The sequence below is a fragment of the Hermetia illucens genome, chromosome 2 (assembly GCF_905115235.1).
Source record: "Hermetia illucens chromosome 2, iHerIll2.2.curated.20191125, whole genome shotgun sequence".
NCBI classification, from domain to species: domain Eukaryota; kingdom Metazoa; phylum Arthropoda; class Insecta; order Diptera; family Stratiomyidae; genus Hermetia; species Hermetia illucens.
The window spans coordinates 158,124,102-158,142,859 of NC_051850.1; the positions used below are offsets into that span (position 1 = coordinate 158,124,102).

Genomic DNA, 18,758 nt, shown 5'->3' on the forward strand with positions numbered 1-18,758 from the left:
CTTGTAAAATTGTGTCAGGTCACACCTCAATACCAGGAATCAGGGTTTATCGACCGTTTTGCGAAATATCCTAATGCTAGCATTGTTCCTGCTGTCCTCTTTTAGGTTGATTCATTTCCTACTTTTCGAAAAGGCCGCATGTCTTCCAAACTAGGAGATTGCCCCAAATTGTCAGCATAGCCTTAAGTGGCAGCCCACTGTAATTTTCTTCAGACTGTTTGCTTTATTCTTCTTCCAGACTAGTTTCAGGAACAGAACTCCAGTTTTTGTTGCTCTCGTTACGCTGCCTCAGCGAGCTGGTAGACCAGTTTTGACAAGGGCTTAAGAGAGCTGCTGAGAGTACCATCTGTGGCGGGAGCTTTATTATTCCCAATTCTGCAGATTTACACAGGTTCCTTCTCATGCCACTTTGGTAGTTAGATTCTTCTTCTAAACTCCGCTGGTGTCGTTGCAAAAAAGTAATGGTTAAAGTTGATTTATATAAAGTTCTTTTGTTTATTATAATTTAAACTTTCCTAAAAGAAGGTCATCTGATGTTGTCCGCAACATGTTGACAGTCAATACTCCCCTTCCCCCTGCCAAGCGTGCATTGCTTTGGATCATCTTTCTCATGGTTCGTTCACTCGAATGGGAAAGGGCATGTCAAAAGGTTATTTCGAAAACTCTTTTTTTTTGAAGAAAAGAAAGTCAAATGGTGTCAATGGACGTATCATGCCAGGGTGGGAATTCAGAGCTGTCAGGCATCAGCCATAACCTTTCCATCATCTGGAGCATGAAATATTTGAGGTGAAAGCAAAGCCCTCGTCGTCTTGCGATTTCGAGTAAAGTTCCGTCCATGTTCTGGATCACGGCAACGCTCACGACAATGATGGTTAGATTTCAATCGATCTACACACGATGAGTTGGACAGTCTTACTTCCTTGTTACGATCTAGGACTAGAAGAGGACGTTTGTTTAAATTGCGAAAGTGTAGGATTATGCGCGCATAGCTGCTGAGTCAGTAAAGCCTTAATATACAACCTTCATTCTTTCCGTTGAGTCTGCTCTTCGTTCGAAGTCCTTGTCCCCATCCTGGTGAGGAAGTAGCGTACTTAGTTGGGAGTTTTATCGATGTTACTATCTGGTTGTGCAGCTCCCGAAGAAAACGGGCATAGTACCTCTGCCCTTTCCTAATGTGTGACCTAAACATTAGGAAAGGGCAATGATTCTCTGGCTGACTATGACATTGTAGTGAAATCTAATCTCAGCAAGTGGGTCCTTAAGCAGTCTTCCAAGAAATTGACGTACATTGCTACGACAAGGAGAGTGGGTAGGCGTGCTCAATGTAATATTTTTACAAAGGAGACGATAGTTAGCATTAGTAACTCAAATTGACGCGTTGGTAACAGTGCCCTTAACTTTTGTCCCCAGTTGAGGGATAGCTCCTCCTTCCCCTATTATGTTGTACAAGTACATACCTAAGTAGAATATATAATTGTTTCTACTTTTAAAACGTTTACTTTATTGCCCCCAATGCTTTTCTTACTACATATTGGTTTGTTAATATTTTCATCACGACTTTCCAAGTAATTTTCCACTTTCAATTTATGTTTACAAAGTACTTGCTGTTTGTGGGCTGTAGGAATTTGAGAAATTCTGGGTCTAGACATAACTGCCCTCAGTATAAGGCATTAATTGTCAAGAAAACTTCTAGAAAGTAAGACTTATAAAAGAAAAAGCTTTGTTCTAACGAAGCTAGAATTGCTAAGTAGAAATAGTGGTGGTCTGGACTGATCCACTATCACCTTCATTCGTTGCTTCTCTGGGCTTATGGACAGTATTCGTTAAGCCTCCCTCACAGAAAGGACCTTATTTTATTTGCTTGTACGCCGATTAAGTGGTTTATATTTTCAAATTTCGGAGTTTTTTTCCAGTGCATTAAAAATGGTGAAAGTGCCAAGTGTAAAACTCAATAATGGACTTGAAATGCCGGGTTTTGGACTGGGAACATTCCTTGTAAGTTTTTAAATGAAAATTATTTATTTTCTCAGAAGTTTTTATTCCAAATATGCGCGTTAATTTTATCATCTCACCAAGGTAGAGAAACCCAAATTGTTCGAATCAGATCATTGTTGGTCTTATGTATCCAAGTAATTAAATTAAAAAAAAAAGTGGTCGTTCCGCTTTGCTTGCAGATTATATTGTTGTTTTGTGTGTACATCTTAATGCAGAGCATGATATCATCAAGTTTGGTGGAAATCGTATTGATGTTAACAAAGTTATTATAGGTCCAAGTTGTCTTTTGTGCAATTTACTGCAATCTAAGACAGAATGTCAGTATCATACCAAAGTGATTATTTCAACTTACATAGGATATAAGCAAAACCTTTCATACTCGAAGCGCCCAGCTTCTGGTTTTCGGCTTGGCAGTACTCCTTCAAGTTTCGGTATATGCAGTATGATAATTTTATTACGTTTATTTTTTCGAAAGGCAAACCTGTTTCAGAAAGGACTTACAGCACTCCAAATAGGGGCATAGTAGAATGATTTCAAGAAAAACACAAAGGGTGAAGCTAAAATATGGGGCGGTATTTGGTCTTGATGTGACTAATTAGGGGGTCTGCAACACCGAACCATGTCTCCAGTTATCTTGTTGCCTTTTGATAGATGCCTAGTCGGAATAAGTGGCCTGATATGACACTGACGATGGATTCGAGGAGTATGCTATTTGCGACTGCTCTAAGGAAGTCCGTTCTGGGCTTTTATTGAATAACACTGAAAAAAAGTACGGTATAGCCTTTGTTTTTCTCGTTAAATATTTTAACAATGTCGAGCTGTATTTATACCAAATAATCAGTGTTATAAGAAGCTGATTGAGGAATTCACCAAGCGATTGGGAAAAAAAGAACCATAGAAAATTTTAAGAGAACTCGAGACGCCAAACTTCTTTGATTTCTCGAGCCAGTGGCTCATTGTTCACCTTCCTCTTCACGTATTTTCGTTCGATGCTTCTATTATGGGGGATAGCAACATCAATAATATAGGCAGGGTGACCCGTATTGTCAACTAACAGTACGTCAAGCTTGTTGTGTGATATGTGACGATCAGTTAGAACTTGCGTACTTGCAGCTCATATCGGTAAACCGGACATGTTTCCATGATCAGCCCATGTTTGTATGCAAGGTTTTGATGAATCTTGCTTTCGACTTCCATTCACCGATCCGCTCTTGGTCCGGCGTCACCCCACTCAGAGGATTGAAAGATCGATCCTTCAAGTAAAGTGGAGTCAGTCCAGAGTTTACCTTACAGACAGTCGCATGCAGGGGACTTCCCTGCTCTTTGCTATAAAAATAGGCGCGTAGCGAGTAGACTTTGCGATGATGTTGTGCCGTCATGTCAACCACGCCCTTCCCTCCGATATCACGAGGCAGGTTCATCCGCTCCACGGCAGAGTTTGTATTCGGAATTTGGACATAGCAGTCCGTATCCGTCATTGGACGTTTCTCCAATCGGTCTTCATCCACGTCAATATTCTGAATCCATAGGCCAGTGAAGGGATAGCGAATACATTCAATGTGCTTATCTTATTCTTCCCCGAGAGATGCGATTTCAGTACTAGCTTTACACGTCGCAGGAATTTGGACAGCAGAGCATCCTGCAAATCACCAACTTGAGCATGGGTTCCTTGCAGAATTCCCAAGTACTTGTAGAAGTCTGTCTCGGCCATAGCTTGGATGTGGAGGTTACCAATGCTAAGTCAGGCATTCGACTCGTGATGACTTTTGCGGATGGCTTGAATTCGACATTTGTCTAATCCAAATTCCATCCGAATATCACAGCTGAATATGTCTATTATTCGCAACAGACTTCTAGGGTGGTCATCAGTAGCTTCCTCCAAACTACGCTTTTTATTTTTCAATATAGATGTATATTTTTCTGGAGCAACTTACCCCCTTCATCAGTACAAAGCTACTTAGGGGGTTAGTTGCTCCCGAAATATATATTTATATTGAAAAATAAAAACTGTAATTTGGAGGAAGCTACTGGTCTATCAATTTTAGGCTAGACTACAAATAGCAGACAATATCAAATCTCTTGGTCATAAGTACCAGCATACAGCATGATGTCATCTAAGTACATTAAGTGTATCAGTTCATACTTAGCACGTAGACCATATTTGATTGCAAAACCATGCGCTCTAGCATCATTCAGTAGCCATGAAATAGGGTTCTTTGCCATACAAAACCAAAGGGGACTCAACGAATTCCCCTGGAAGATGCCTCTCCGTATACAGATAGGTTCTGAGGTGTTGACACCCTCAGATGAATGCACTGATAAGGTGGTATGCCACCCTTCCATGACTGTCGCCAACAACTTTATTATTTTGGGATCAATGCGATATAGACGTAGGACATCGATTTGCCAGGTATGCGGCACTCTGTCGAAAGCTTTGGCATAATCTATATGGCAACTAAATAGGTTTCTTAGGCCTCTAGTTGCTTGTCCTACAATAACCGAGTCGATAATGAGTTGCTCCTTGCAACCCCTTGAACCGACTCGGTAGTCCTTCTGCTCTTCAGACAAAATGTTGTTGGTCTCGAGGTGCGCATTGACCCTTCCACTAATGATAGGCGTTATGAATTTGTAACGGGTTGGTAAGCATGTAATCGGTCTTGTGTCTGCGGAGTCCTGCACTGTGTCCTTTTTAGGGATAAGGAAGGTAATTCCCGCAGGGTGGAAATTCCTCCGGCCGACTAATGTGTCAAACGACTGTGTATACTGGTAAATTTGGTTATACCAGCACCTCCAGTTCTTCGAGCTGTTGATGGTTCGTCGAACCTCCTCTTCGGTAACATCCGCAAAATTCATACCGGGTGATCCACTGCTAGGCGGGTAACCCCCAAAGTCCACCCCAATATTGTTTCGCTTCCGTCATCGAAAACGGGTGTTTCACTAGGGATAGCATAGTTCCTGTAAACCCTTTGCACTTTATTCCACACCCGTCTGCTGGCATTGCCAGTGCTGAAATGAAGTAGTCTAGCAATGTCCTGCCTAAGTGAGTCCCGCCGACGTTCCAGACGAATTTTCCATGGTGAGGCTCTTCGGTCACTCAAACCAATAACACGAAAGAGAATCTTCTGTTCGTGTAGTCTGACAGCCGCAACTTCACCACAATACACAAGTGATTGTAATTGCAGCTGCGACATATTAGAACACAGCCGAGATTCAATCTTATTATTGATTTGAGATAGAATTCTCGGAGTTGCTTGAGATGTATAGAGCTTGGGAATTTCTAGTCGCGAGGAAAGGATCCATTTCCCAGAATTCTATATATGCTCATTGGAATTTGTCCCGAAAGTCAGCGGAAACCTCAGCTGGACGGTGGAGAAGAGCGCTTCGGCGAGTACTAAAACTGTTGCCTGCAGTGCGGTATGGTGTTGTTGGTGCCTCTTTCCCCGTCGACTCTCGGTCACCAGTTTCCACGATGACCTCGAACACGTTCTCTAATAGCGGCCGGGATTGTGTCGCTGCGAGTAATGAGCGGTACTGTTCTGCGACTCGCTACACAGTCAAGTGCACGAATTGCGGGCAACGCTCGACGAATCCCTGGTGCAACAAGGGGCGGTAAGATGTTGTATCCTCCCCCGCAGTTATTTCTTAGTAGGAGCGGATGATTAAGAGATTTATTTTCTCAGTTCACTTCATCCGCTGCCTATGCGAACCTACTGAAGTGGTTGCCACAGATTGTGGTGTAGGCGGAGCAATGCTCCGCGTCATCGTGGCGCCTAAACGTCGAATCGCCCCACTATTAGCGGTTTTGACGCCGTGCAGTGCATTACAGGAGCCCAACCTAATCAATAAGTTAGACGACTCCACCGGTTATCCGTACCGGACCTCAAGTTCCTCCTTCTTCTTATAGATTGATTTCCATTTTATTCCTAACTGCTTGTATGGTGATAGCCTGTTCAGTGAGTAATCTGCAAGACTGCGTTATTATTATTATTCAGGGCGGTGGGGCTTTACTCACTTTTCTGATGTAGTCAAGGATCAGAATCTTTCTTTACCAGATGAAACCTACCTTCTTCTATAGCAACCAATTTTTCCCCTTGTCCGCTAAGAAGTGATGGTTAGTAGATTCAATTTTTCCGACTCTTTTTTGTTTGGTGGAATTTCTGATGTCCATTACGATTTCGTCTTTCCTTCCTCTTCTGAGTGAAGTGGTAAACAGATTTGTTAATTAAGCCAATTGTTATTGGTTATATCTTGGATTGCTCGATTGCCTTTTCGCTTCCAGACAGACAGTGGGACAGTTTCCTTCCCAGAATATTCTTTTTTTTTTCTTTTTTATAGACAGCATTATAATAGGTTACAGCAGTGTGATATCCCCACTTTTTCGTTTATATCACTGCGAGTTCACCGTCAAGTATTGATTTATGGGAAGGGCTTTGACTTCGATTTACCTGTGTTGAAACAGTCGCTCAATTTTCTTCCTTCATCCGTGAGGTTCGGACAACCGCACATAATATCTTCTGGGTCGTTGAATGTAATGGCGCTTGAAAAACAGTAACAAAACTCGTTCATTTCGGAGGGCTGTAGGCATTTCTTTTATTCATAATGCTAGGAGGTAGGTAGGTAAGGAACTGCATCAGATGGTAGCTCAATAGCTCGTGACTTCATTCCCTAAAAGATCTGAAGACATCATTCCCGCGATGGCCCCCACTATACCATCAACGGAATTGGCCTATGCCTGAAACTTCTGCGACTCATAGCATTGTGCAATGTTTCCGCCCAGAGATAAGATACATTTCAATTCTTGCGATACATTGCCACTGCTATTGCATCAATCTTAGAATGGCCTCGCCGAAATCTTTGCTATCGTTGCAATAAACCATTCCTCAAGTCGATGAAAAGGAGCAGCCTTTTATAAAGTTGTATATAATCAATCAATCTTGCACATAGTGATAGATAGATAGATAGGGTAACGTGAATTGAACTTTGGCAGTAGAATCAATTTCTATCTGTTCAACAACGTGTGGTTTCTACCAGGCAAGATTTATATGCGCTAATGAACCAGTCGGGTTTAGTCTGGCTTGCACAGTATTCCCGGAGTTTCTCCTCGGTAACCCAGGGGATCGAGGAGATGCGCGCTGCGGAGCGAAGATTGTCGTTATTTTCAAGAAGAGCCACATACAGTTGACTTGGGGTATTTCACTCACGTACAACAACAACAACAACTTTGAAGGTAGCGCTTTCCGGGTTTATAATGGACTCAAGGTATAGCTGGTTGCAGCAATTCCGTTTGCTTTCTCGTAAAGTTTTTTTAAAACTACTTCATTGATTTCAGCGTTCTTCCTTCAGTCCCTGGTATTTCGGTTTTCTCCTTGCTGTTTGGCAAACTTTTCTCGCTCGCAGACAAGACGAACCAGATTTGCTAGTTCCACCAGTAGTTTGTTCTCCTACTCTCGTGCAGACGCTGGCACGACATTATAGGGTCACCTGTCTTAATTGGATGCGGATACAGCTGACTTACCTTTGCCATTGCTGATCCCTTAGAATCTTGAAGTTCCTCTTGAGCTAGCAACCAAAATCTTTAAAGATGTAGCCAATTTCTCCAGTTGTTATACTTTCAATACGACTATGGATGACGTTTAATGGTCACTGTATGTGTAGTGTTCACCTACCTGTCAAACTAACCCTGTCTCCAACGAGGCATTGACGACGGACGAGAGGGGTACTCTTCATCGAAAGGTGACTGCAGATGCAACTTTGACTAGTAGCTTCGCAAAGGTGCCAAACTTGCTCTGGTCCCTTTTGCTGTTGATTAATCAAATGGGATGACATTGGCACTCAATTGTATCTTTAAGAAAATTTTGTGGACATCTTAAGTCATATTGTTTTAAGTGCTAAGTGCTAAGTGACCACTTAAACATTTTATGATCTCCATATTTATATATTATAGGTTTTCGTGGAAAACAGTGCCGACAATAGTGTCTTATGTAGACGAGGTATTTACTACCTATTTTTTGTGTTTTAGAGCTTTGTTTGTATATAAATGCTAAAAAAGTTGCATTTTACAATTGTCATGTGCTTGGTCTATATTTAAACAAGCAACTTTCGCGCTATTTGTGGTTTTTTTTTATGTATTTGTATAATCTGCAACACTTATGCTTTCATTAATATTAATATCTTTTGATCACATTTGAATAGTTTTTAAGATTTTGTGTAAAACAGGTAGGGTAGTTTCTGGCGTCCTGCCTTACTTCGATGCCTATATCGTAACCGCTTCCAGAAGTTAACCTTTAGTTGATATAAATGAATAAAATGCATGTGACAGACTAGCTTTATTCTCGGTGACCTACGGCTTGATGACGTTATCGGGAACAACTCTGCTAGTTTTATTTGTTTATTTATTTATAAACGAGGCTAATAAACGGAGAGAATCCACTTGAATACTGCCCCCCATGGAAGAGAAAGTAGAGAGCTTAGTTTAAGCTTCAAACTATAGTAGGGGGAGAGTCTAACAGACCAAGCTGGAATACATTATAGTGCCGACATATGCTCGGGATCCGGGAGTTTTTTTGGAAGTAGGGTAGGTGAATGCGTTGGACTCCTTCAAATGTACGCTGTCGCACTACCAACTAAACACCTACCTGCCATCAGAGAACTAACCTGGAACCGTTGGACACATTAATTCGGGCTAGCCCTCCCCGCTCTCTCGGCTTCGGGAGCCTTCAAGTCAGGGAATCCCTTTCACCAACGAGAGGGGAAGGGAGTTGTTAGTTTAGGGAACCCCTTGCCATCCGGTCCCTGCGCCGGTTGAGTTCAATCTTCTACGCAATAAGAAAAGTTCGAACATAATGCGCAACACGACTTCAGCTGCCAGCGCTCTTCAGCATCTCTATGACAATGTTGTCTGGAGAGAGCTGCCCTGTGCCTGCATAAAGCTGCTAACGAAAGCCATCCCACCTTTCGCGAAAGAAAAAGGTGCGTTCAGCGTCGCCTGCCACTCCATTGCAGAACATACAATCAGGAGATCATGTGCTCCCAATCCTATGCAGGTAAGACTGAAAACCTCCATACCCGTTTAGAAGTTGGGTAAGGAAGTAATCAATCTCACCGTGCGTTCGGTTCAGCTATGGCTCAAAATTATCGATGAGTCGCGCAGTCCATCTGTCCCTTGGCTCATTTTGCCAAGGGAGTTGCCACACGATAAGAGTGCGTTGACGTTCTTCACGGGCAACCACCTCTCTTAAGTTTTCATCCTTACGGCGGTAGATAGCTTTAGGCTCCTTGCCAAGAAGGCCAATGGGGATCACTCTCGCGATCACCATCACCGCCGGTTCTGAGACAGTGCGACAAGCATCGCCACTCACAAAGCTCCCCGTTTCTGCACTTCAGCAATGCGCTTACGATGCACCTCCTTGTCAAAGGCATACGCCTATACCTCCGCGCCATAGAGCAGAACCGACTGCGTTGCTCCCATAAGGAGATATAGAACCCCCAACATTCGCCATTCGCCGACTCAAGGTCGAGACTTCAACTGAAGTCCTGTCCGCTGCTGCTTTGATTTGCTCGAAGAAGGTCATCTTCGAGTCGAGCATTAATCCAAGGTATTTAACCGCTGGTTTTGACTCTATAGTCACTCACCAATCGATATGGGATGCAGGGTCGGGATTCTCTTTCTGGTAAGATGACTACTTCGGTTTTTTTCAGCGCAAGGCTGAAACCATGAGCAGTCATCCAGTAGTTACCCGTAGCAACAAAATGCCAAGTCTGCTTTGCGCTTGTTTAACAGTGCGTTCGGCGACAAGTGCCGCAATGTCAGCTGCATAACCGACAAGACGCGACTCTTCGGGAATATCGAGTCTCACCAAACTATCGTAGGAAGCGTACCAGAGGTCCGGTTCTAGGATGGATCCCTGTGCTACTCGCGACGTGATTTCCACCCTCCTCTGGCTCTCTAGCGTCTCATAGAGCAGAGAGCGGTTTTTCAGATAATCCCTCAATATTCGCAAGAGATAGCTTGGCACGTAAAATGAGTTTTTAACATATCTGTCATACCTGTTCATCTTACGGAATTGAAGGTATTTCTGTCATCAAGCGTTATGAGGAGCACTATCCGCCGAGATCGGTGACTGTGTGCCTCGGCTCAATGAACCGCATTTACGACCTCCATAATAGCATCCACTGTGGATCTCTCTGCTCCTGAATCCGAAATGCTTTGGGGATAAGTCCCCGGCAGGGCGGATCGCTTTAGTGAGGCTACTTCTGATGAGCTTCTCGAGCACTTTCCTAGCCGTGTGAAGCATACATAACGGTCGATATGCAGACGGGAATTCCAGCTCTCTTTTACCCTTGCTGATCTGAGCCAGTCTGGCTACCTTCCAGGGACAAGGAAAAATGCCCTCCTTCAAACAAGCGTTGAACACCCCAAGCAGAAAGTCTGGCCGTTAGCGGAACACCAGTTTGGAAATTTCGCGATGCCATCAGGACCAGGCGCCTTCTTGTTTTTCATAGTAAGAACCGCTTTTTCGAGTTCTCTCATTGCTAAAAGAGGGCAATCCCCGACGCTTTCCGCCTTATTGACATCAATCCGTGCAGGACGTATGCCCGTACAATGAGGTCCATCTGGTCGGTACTTAGTACGCAGGGTTTCCGCAGAGCCCCGATTTTCCGAGTAACAAGGTTATAGCCAAGTCCCCAAGGGCCCTCATTTACCTTGTTGACCAAGGTCTACCAGCCGCGAGCTTTGCTTTTATTTATCACTCTATGAAGTCTCGTTTCTGTTGATCTATACCGTGCCTTTATGGCACATGCCACCTCGTTGGCGTGTGCTAAACGGTGGAGCTTATGACATTTCCTCCGTAAGTCGGCAATTTCTGTCGTCCACCAGTACATAGAAGATTTGTAAGGGTTGAGGCCGGTCTGGGGCATGGAATACTCATACGCCGTCGTTATCAGGTTCAGCACTGAATTTACGACGGTGTCAGCTAGGATGCTATCACCCTCCGGAGCGTCGTTCAGCGTGGGTCTGCCTGCTCCTAGAAGTTCGACGAACTTCCCGATGTTTCATAGGCAGGGGGAGCGTTGCGTTGGCGCCCGCCGACAAGTAACGTCAGCCACTTCGAACGCGATGCTTTGGTGGTCACTTGCCGAGAAGTCTTCCAAGACTCGCCACCCGTCCACCGATGATACCAGAGATTCCGACGTAAAAGTGATATCAGGAATGCGTCCTTCACAGCCTGGGCGACTAAACGTTGGCGTGGATCCGGCATTTAAAACTACAAGCCCGGTTTTCGCTACCATTTCTAAAAGCCGTTTCCCTCTGGAGTCCGGCTGAGGTATGCCCGATTCTAGGGCCCTAGCATTAAAATTACCGCCTATCAGGATTTGCCCCTCCGTCCCGTCGTCCCGAACCCAGGTGGCGGCCTTGCCCGATAAGTCGAGATGCTATGAAGCCGGGTCCCTATTTTGGTATTGATCGCTGATTAACACTAGATCAGTATTTTCCTGCGCAGTGAACTGCGCTAGCAACTGGTGAGCGGTTGCACTCCGGTGCATGTTAATTTGTAAAATGCAGATCGTGCCATTCGCGCTATAACCCTTTCCAGTTCCGCCTTAAATATTGAACCCCGTCCCGAGCCCGCAGTGTGTGCGACATTCTCACCAGTCGCGCCACAATCCCTGCAGAGAATGCAGGTATCGCTCTCATTGCAGGTCTACGCTTGGTAATCTACCTGGTCGGATCTCCGGCATGCTGTTCTCCTGCCCGGTTCTCTGCAAGTTGCTGACGTGTGTCCATAGTCCAGACACCTGTAGCACTTGGTGGGGGCCGGAAACCGGAAGGTAGACGCATCAGGTAAGAAAGGTTTTGTTTGTAAATTATATTGGAGTGCAGAACAATCCCATTTGCACGTAGCCCGTAATGCATATGTATATTTATCATGTCAAACTACTCACTTTAGTGTGATATTGATATGTATTATTGTGAGGTGTAGTGAATGCACACGAAAAAGACAACTTTGAGCTACTGTAACTTAGTCAGCAATGGTGAGATTTTGATCAAACTTGGGAATATCATACATCATACTATAATCTACATTAATTTTATAACTCTAGAATAAATTTAAGGGGAGTCTCTAGTCAAGTTTCCAAAAACATAGCAATAGACTATTATTAATTGAGTAGATATGCATAGATGGAAAATATTTTGAGACTTGGACAACGTATAGGAGCAGTTCCATGATTTTGTTCAGATTTTTCGGTTGGGTCGTTTCTGAGAATGGGTCCGTTAAGAAATGATCGTAATCATCGACTCCAGCACTACCCGAGTTTCCAGCAAATCACAAAACTATTATAAAACTGGCTTCGAAAAGTACTAATCGAAACCTACTAAACGATACCCCACATGAGTATATTCGGTTAAAAAAATTTACACCCTGCTTTTGCATGTATAAGGACCCCTCCTTAAATTCAACCTAGAAAGATGGGAACGCATGTTTGGGCGTTCATAGATTCTGAATTGCCACCAAATTACATGTCAATCGGTTCAGCGGTTTGTGAGAAAAGTGCGTGTGAGAGACAGACAGACAGATAATGCACCAATATTGTTTGTTTTACAAACAAAACCTGGAAAACCACACGTATTAGTTCCCAAGTGTTATTTGCTTTCTTATATGAACCCACAAAAGCGGAAATTTTCACCCTTTCTCGTCAAATTTCTCGTTTAGTGTGGAACCTGTCTAGACATACTGATCCCTAGTCCTGTTTGTGTTTTTGCTTACTTTTATTTTCAGTCCAAACCCAATGAAGTAGCTGAAGCAGTAAAATATGCCATTGACACTGGTTATCGTTACATCGACACAGCTTTCTTCTATGGGAATGAACACGAAGTGGGCTTGGCCATAAACGAAAAAATATCAAGCGGAGACGTTAAACGTGAAGATATTTTTCTAACAACAAAAGTGAGATATTTGCACCAAGTTCACTGGAATACCTAAACCGAGACAAAATTTATCCTTATTTTTAGCTTTGGTGTATTCATTACGATCCTTCCAGAGTTGAGTACGCTTGTAGGAAGTCATTGGAAAATCTAGGGCTAGACTATATTGACCTATATTTGATTCATTTCCCTATGGGATTCGCTTACGTTGATGATGCCACGCCTATACCCAAAGCAGAACGGGCAACTTTCGTAACGACAAAGTATGAATGCAAACTTACAATATTAGAAGCTCAAAGGAAAGTGTATTAATTAGAATATTTGCCTTCTAGTGACTATGATTGTGTGGACATCTGGAAGCCAATGGAACAACTTGTGAAAAAGGGGCTGGTCCGAAGTATCGGAATTTCAAACTTCAATGCTGACCAAACTGAAAGAATTTTAGGAAACTGTGAAATTAAGCCAGTTGTAAATCAGGTAAGAGAAGAGGTTTTCTAAGTAGTAGAGAAGCATAAGTTTTCCATCTTTGGCTTCTCTGGTTCAAATCTGATCCTTGTATCTTTCTTTCGACCATTTGCAGTTCGAGTGTCATATTGAACTAAATCAGAAGAAACTTCGTGAGTTCTGTAGGAAGCGAGACATTGTAGTAATCTCATATTGTCCTTTGGGTCGACATAACTCCGCAGCTAAGAAACCAGCTTTTCTTTATGACGAGCGAACTAAAGCAATTGCGAAAAAATATAGTAAAACCCCAGCCCAGGTTGCTATCCGCTATTGTGTAAGTAATTATTAGAAATAATAAAGAAAATTGAAGGTCAGTATTTGATGGCCAATATCTCTTTTGATTTGCAGCTCGAACTAGGAACTATCCCCATTCCGAAGTCAGTGACAAAATCACGAATCGAAGAAAATTTCCAGGTGTTTGACTTTGAACTATCTCCAGATGATATGAAGATTTTGGAAGAACTCAATACTGGTGTCCGCGTTTGTAATTTCAGTATGGTCGACAAAAGTCATAAACATTATCCATTCAAAACTGAATTTTGAATTTGTCACAACGATCAAAGAGTGAAGGAATTATTGTGGTGGAGGGGATGTAAAATAAAGCGAGAAAAGTTGAGTTGGTGCAGAGAGGAAATGAATAAATTTGTTTTATTTTCGATTACTATTTTTTGAAAAGGAACTCTATTCCTTCCTAAGTTTCTAAGAGACAGGGATTTTTTTAGGAATGAGATCTGCATAAATAAGGAACCCAAATCTGCACAAATTTAGTAGTATCAAGTGCCGATCACTAAACTCGAAGCTCTCTTAAGGAATCTAATAGGCTAGTTGGCCAAGGGTCCAGTTCCATAATGGTGGGACCAGAGCCCGTTTTTGCTAAGTTTATTCTGAAGGGCGAAGTCAGAGAAAATTACATGACCGAATGGAGGAACTGATGCTGGTATAGAAGAGAATCTTTGTAAAAGAACCTGCAGTCGCAAAAGGGGTATTTTTATTGATTTTAAAAAGGGAGGTGGGATGGCTCGACTATTTGCGACTAAAGAGAGGAAGAAGTCAGGTAGCGCTTGTACCTTATCCGCAGCTACCCATCTTGCTAAGATGAAGAATCTAATGCTTCCTGCCTCTAAAAAATGTCCTTACATTTGCAAAAGCCTGTAAGCATCGCAGGTATGAAACCGTCTAAATAACGCGGTGTGAATATTAGATAAGGTACAACATATAAGAGGTTCTTCAATTTAACCTAACCGATTATGAGTCCATTGATTGGTTCCTTAAGGTGTTCAGTGCACAGATCCTCCCATTGTGTTGTAGATGTGGTAACTTAAATTTGAAAATAAAGTGGAGAAAGCTAGAAACTTGTGTTGATATCAAAGAGAATTTCCATCCAACTTGACACAATAAATATGGATTGATGAAATGCAAGAAAGAAGCCTGTCAATCACAATGGTAATATAAGACGGAATCGAAAGGTAGGACTAGTGAATACATTACAACAAATTAAGCTTCTGCTATAGAGGTCAAAGTGGTCAAAGGGTAGTATAGGTCCTAGGACGAAACGTCGATTGGTACCCACGATGGAGAATTAAACCTGCGAAACGCCTGCTGAACCAATACCAACAGCTCTACTACCAAACAATATCTCTCCCGCGCTTAAAAAACAGACAAATTGTACCAAATTGTCCTCCAGGGTTGGATATGGCTGACAACCGTACATGGAAAACAACTTGCTACGAAGCCACAAAAGGAGCCTTGTGCGGGACTGACAGCACAACGGCGAACTTGGCAAGATAAACAGAATAACGAATTAACGTATTTTCTGCATTCACTGTACAGAGAAGGAGCTACCAAGCAGCTAGCCGATACCCTGTCTCAATATAGAACTCACGTAACAACGTTGCAGGAGATGCGTTGGGCAAGGATCGGTTTCATGGAGAAGAGCCACTAAACCATATATTATAGTGTTCATTTAGTAAATCATGTGCTCGGGATAGGTTTCTTAGTCAGCCAAAAAATGAAACCTGCTGCTATCGGCTTTGAAAACATTAGCGAACGTTTGGAAATATAAGCCTTATTAACGTTCACGCCCCTACAGAGGAGACCGCAGAGTCGGAGAAGGATACTTTCTATGAGGCAGTAGACCGAACCCTTGAAACCTGTCCCAAGTATGATATCAAAATCATCTTTGGGGATTTTAACAGCCAAATAGGGACGGACCCCTTATTCAGGTGATACGATAGCTCCCATAGCTTACATTAGGATACCCATGATAACGGACTGCGGATAATTCAATTAGCAGTGTCACACGAAGTGGTTGTTGGAAGTAACTGGTTTGCGCGGAAAGCGGTCCACAAACAAACTTGGGTCCCTTCAGACGGGACCACTTTCAACCAAATTGACCACTTGTTGATTTAACGCTGCCACCTCTCAGCCACGGACTACGGTTTGCGAACTAGAAAAGTACAGGGAGCAACCGCACCAGGTGCGGAAGTTTTACCAACAAGTCAGCAGGATGAAGCCTTGCACACCTCGATGTTCATCCTGCCGAGACAAAGAGGGAAATCTGATTTCCGGCAGCGATGGGAAAAAGTCCGTACAGTTCACCGGTTTAAAAATCATAAGTCGCCAGGAGCCGATGGAATTACAGCCGAATTGGTTAAATATGGAGGCGACCAATTACACCTCGTGGTTCATCAACTTGTACTCAAGGTGTGGGACAGCGAATCAATGCCTGACGACTGGCAAAGAAGCATTATCTGTCTCATACATAAAAAGGGAGATATCGCACAGTGCAGCAATTATTGAGGTATCACCTTACTGAGTCCCATCTATACGATATTCTCCCATATCTTGTTAGGCCGGATAGCGCCTTACGCCCAGATTATCATTGGCCCATACCAAAGAGGCTTCACTCCAGGCAAATCAGCAACAGATCAGATTTTCTCTCTGCGGCAAGCGATGGAAAAACTGTTGGAATATGGACATCAGTTACACTATCTTTACATCGACTTTAAAGCCGCCTATGATAGCATAGCCAGGGTAAAATTGTACACGGCCAGGAGAGCATTCGGTTTCCCGACGAAATTGATAGGACAGACCGACTAGGCTGACCCTGACCAATGTGCGAGACCAGATAAAAGCAGCAGAATCACTGTCAAGACCATTCGACATCAACAACGGTCTACGACAAGGGGAAGCCCTATCATGCGTCTTCTTTAACTTGGCTTTGGAGAAAGTGATCCGTGATCCTGAGGTAAATGCAAGAGGTACGATCCTCTTTAAGTTTACCCAGCTACTGGCCCATACTGACGATATCGGCATCATGAGAAGAACGACCCGAGACATACAAACTGCCTTTATCCAGATCGAGCAGGCGGCGCGAGATCTTGGGCTGCAGATCAACGGAGGCAAGACAAAATATATGGTGGCAACGTCAGCACCAAAAATCAACCAACCAACAACACCAAACCGCACTGGTCAAACGGGAAGAATAAGGATAGGAGAATACAACTTTGAGACCGTTGATAATTTATCCTATCTAGGGTCGAAAATCACACCCGATAACAGCTACGACGAGGAAATCCGGGCACGATTGTTGGCTGCCAACGGAGCCTATTTCAGCTTACAAAAACTGTTCCGCTCGAAACGTCTCACCACGGGGTCAAAGCTCTTACTGTACAAGACTATGATCTTGCCAGTCCTCATGTACTCTTCGGAGACTTGGATTCTTAGCAAGAAAAATTGCGAGAGAAGAATCCTCCGAAGAATTTTCGGTCTCCTACATGAGGATGGACGATTCTGTAGCCTACATAACGACGAAATCTATGAGCGATACCACGACCGTCTGGATGTGGATAATATGTGGCTCAATAGTTTACGGTGGGCGGGTCACTAAATCAATATGGATGGGGATGATTCAGCCCGGAAAGTCTATAAGGGCAATATCTATGGTAGAAAAGAAGACGAGGCAGACCCTGTCTGAGATGGAACGATGGCGTAGGTCAGGACGATCAGACAGCTTTTAGGGATATCGAATTGGTGGGCCTCGGCGCAAAACCGGGATGTCTGGAGTTCCTTATTAAGACAGGCCTAGACCGGATACCGGTTGTTGCGCCGTTGATGATGATGATCCTTCGCACTTTCGAATTGTTCGAAGTGCATAGCAAAAGAATTTTTCTTCAAACTCTCACTTTAAATTTCAAGATTGATTGATGAGTTGTCGCGCCTCTCTGAACATTTGAGACAGGAGGAACAAGGATCGAGATTGTGATTCGTCGTGGATTCTTCCTCTCGATCGCGGCACTCGGGTCCGGAGACTTTCGACACCACGCGCGAGTTACGTCAACGACCCCATCATAACCACCCGATGCCAATACATGATCCACGTCAACGACCCCAATGCGAACTTCGATACCAACACATGCCATGCTAACTCATCAGATTGCCACACATGCCATGCACTCTACTTTTTTCTAAATATAATATGTTAACGCACTCCACGCACATGCACCTGAGTAAGCATTATTGTAATATTATAAATGGTGCACTCAATTAACGTAAAGGCAGTTATTGTATTGTATTGCATTCGCATTGATGTGAATAAACGTCTAAAAATAAAATCATTTATTTTTTTTTATGTCTATGGAACAAGTTCCATTACTCGCGCGGTCGAGTCGTTTTTAAGGTTTTGTGTAAAACAAAGCCAGTTACATCATTCAACGTCAAATTTAAGGGGGGTCCCTATACACGCAAGGGGGGGGGGGTACATTTTTTTCTCCAAATATAGTCATGTTGGGTATCAAATGAACGGTCTCGAGCAGAACTTTCCGAAGCCGGTGTTTGTTTTGATATTTGTTGGAAAGGTGGGGAGTACGGGGGGTCGAAAGTAATCATTTCCTTAACGGACCCATTTTCAGGAACTACCCAACCGAAAAATCTGAAAAAAAAATCAAATGGCTGCCACTGTATGGTGCCTAGGCTCGAAAGTACCCTCCATACCGATATCCGTTTAAATAAAGTTAATAATATTATTATTATATTATTATAATTTTTAGTAATTGGCTGAAAAATCCCCTTAACTTCATTCTAGCACCGCTAAATAATTTAGGGTATAGCATAGACCATGATCCTACCTAAGTTTGGTGGAAATCGCACAATTACTAATGAGGTTATAATAGGTCAAAGTTGTTGCTTTCAAGACTGAATGTGGATATTGTCATATAATATATGCATATATTACGTACTAGGTACTAATGGGACAAATGCACACTCAAATGTCTTTATAAAAGAAATACACAAAACCTTTTACACCTGAAGCGTCCAGCTTCCGGTTTCGCGA

General features: G+C 43.1%; 1 protein-coding gene across 1 annotated transcript; it reads left to right on the forward strand.

Moving 5' to 3' along the window:
* Positions 1-1,661: 1,661 nt before the first annotated feature.
* On the forward strand, positions 1,662-14,062 carry LOC119649557 (1,5-anhydro-D-fructose reductase-like). Its single transcript, XM_038051752.1, has 6 exons — positions 1,662-1,995; positions 12,777-12,944; positions 13,010-13,185; positions 13,255-13,399; positions 13,503-13,700; positions 13,775-14,062. Exons 1-6 carry the CDS (start codon positions 1,924-1,926, stop codon positions 13,967-13,969), a joined length of 954 nt encoding a protein of 317 aa, XP_037907680.1. The 5' UTR covers positions 1,662-1,923; the 3' UTR covers positions 13,970-14,062.
* Positions 14,063-18,758: the final 4,696 nt, after the last annotated feature.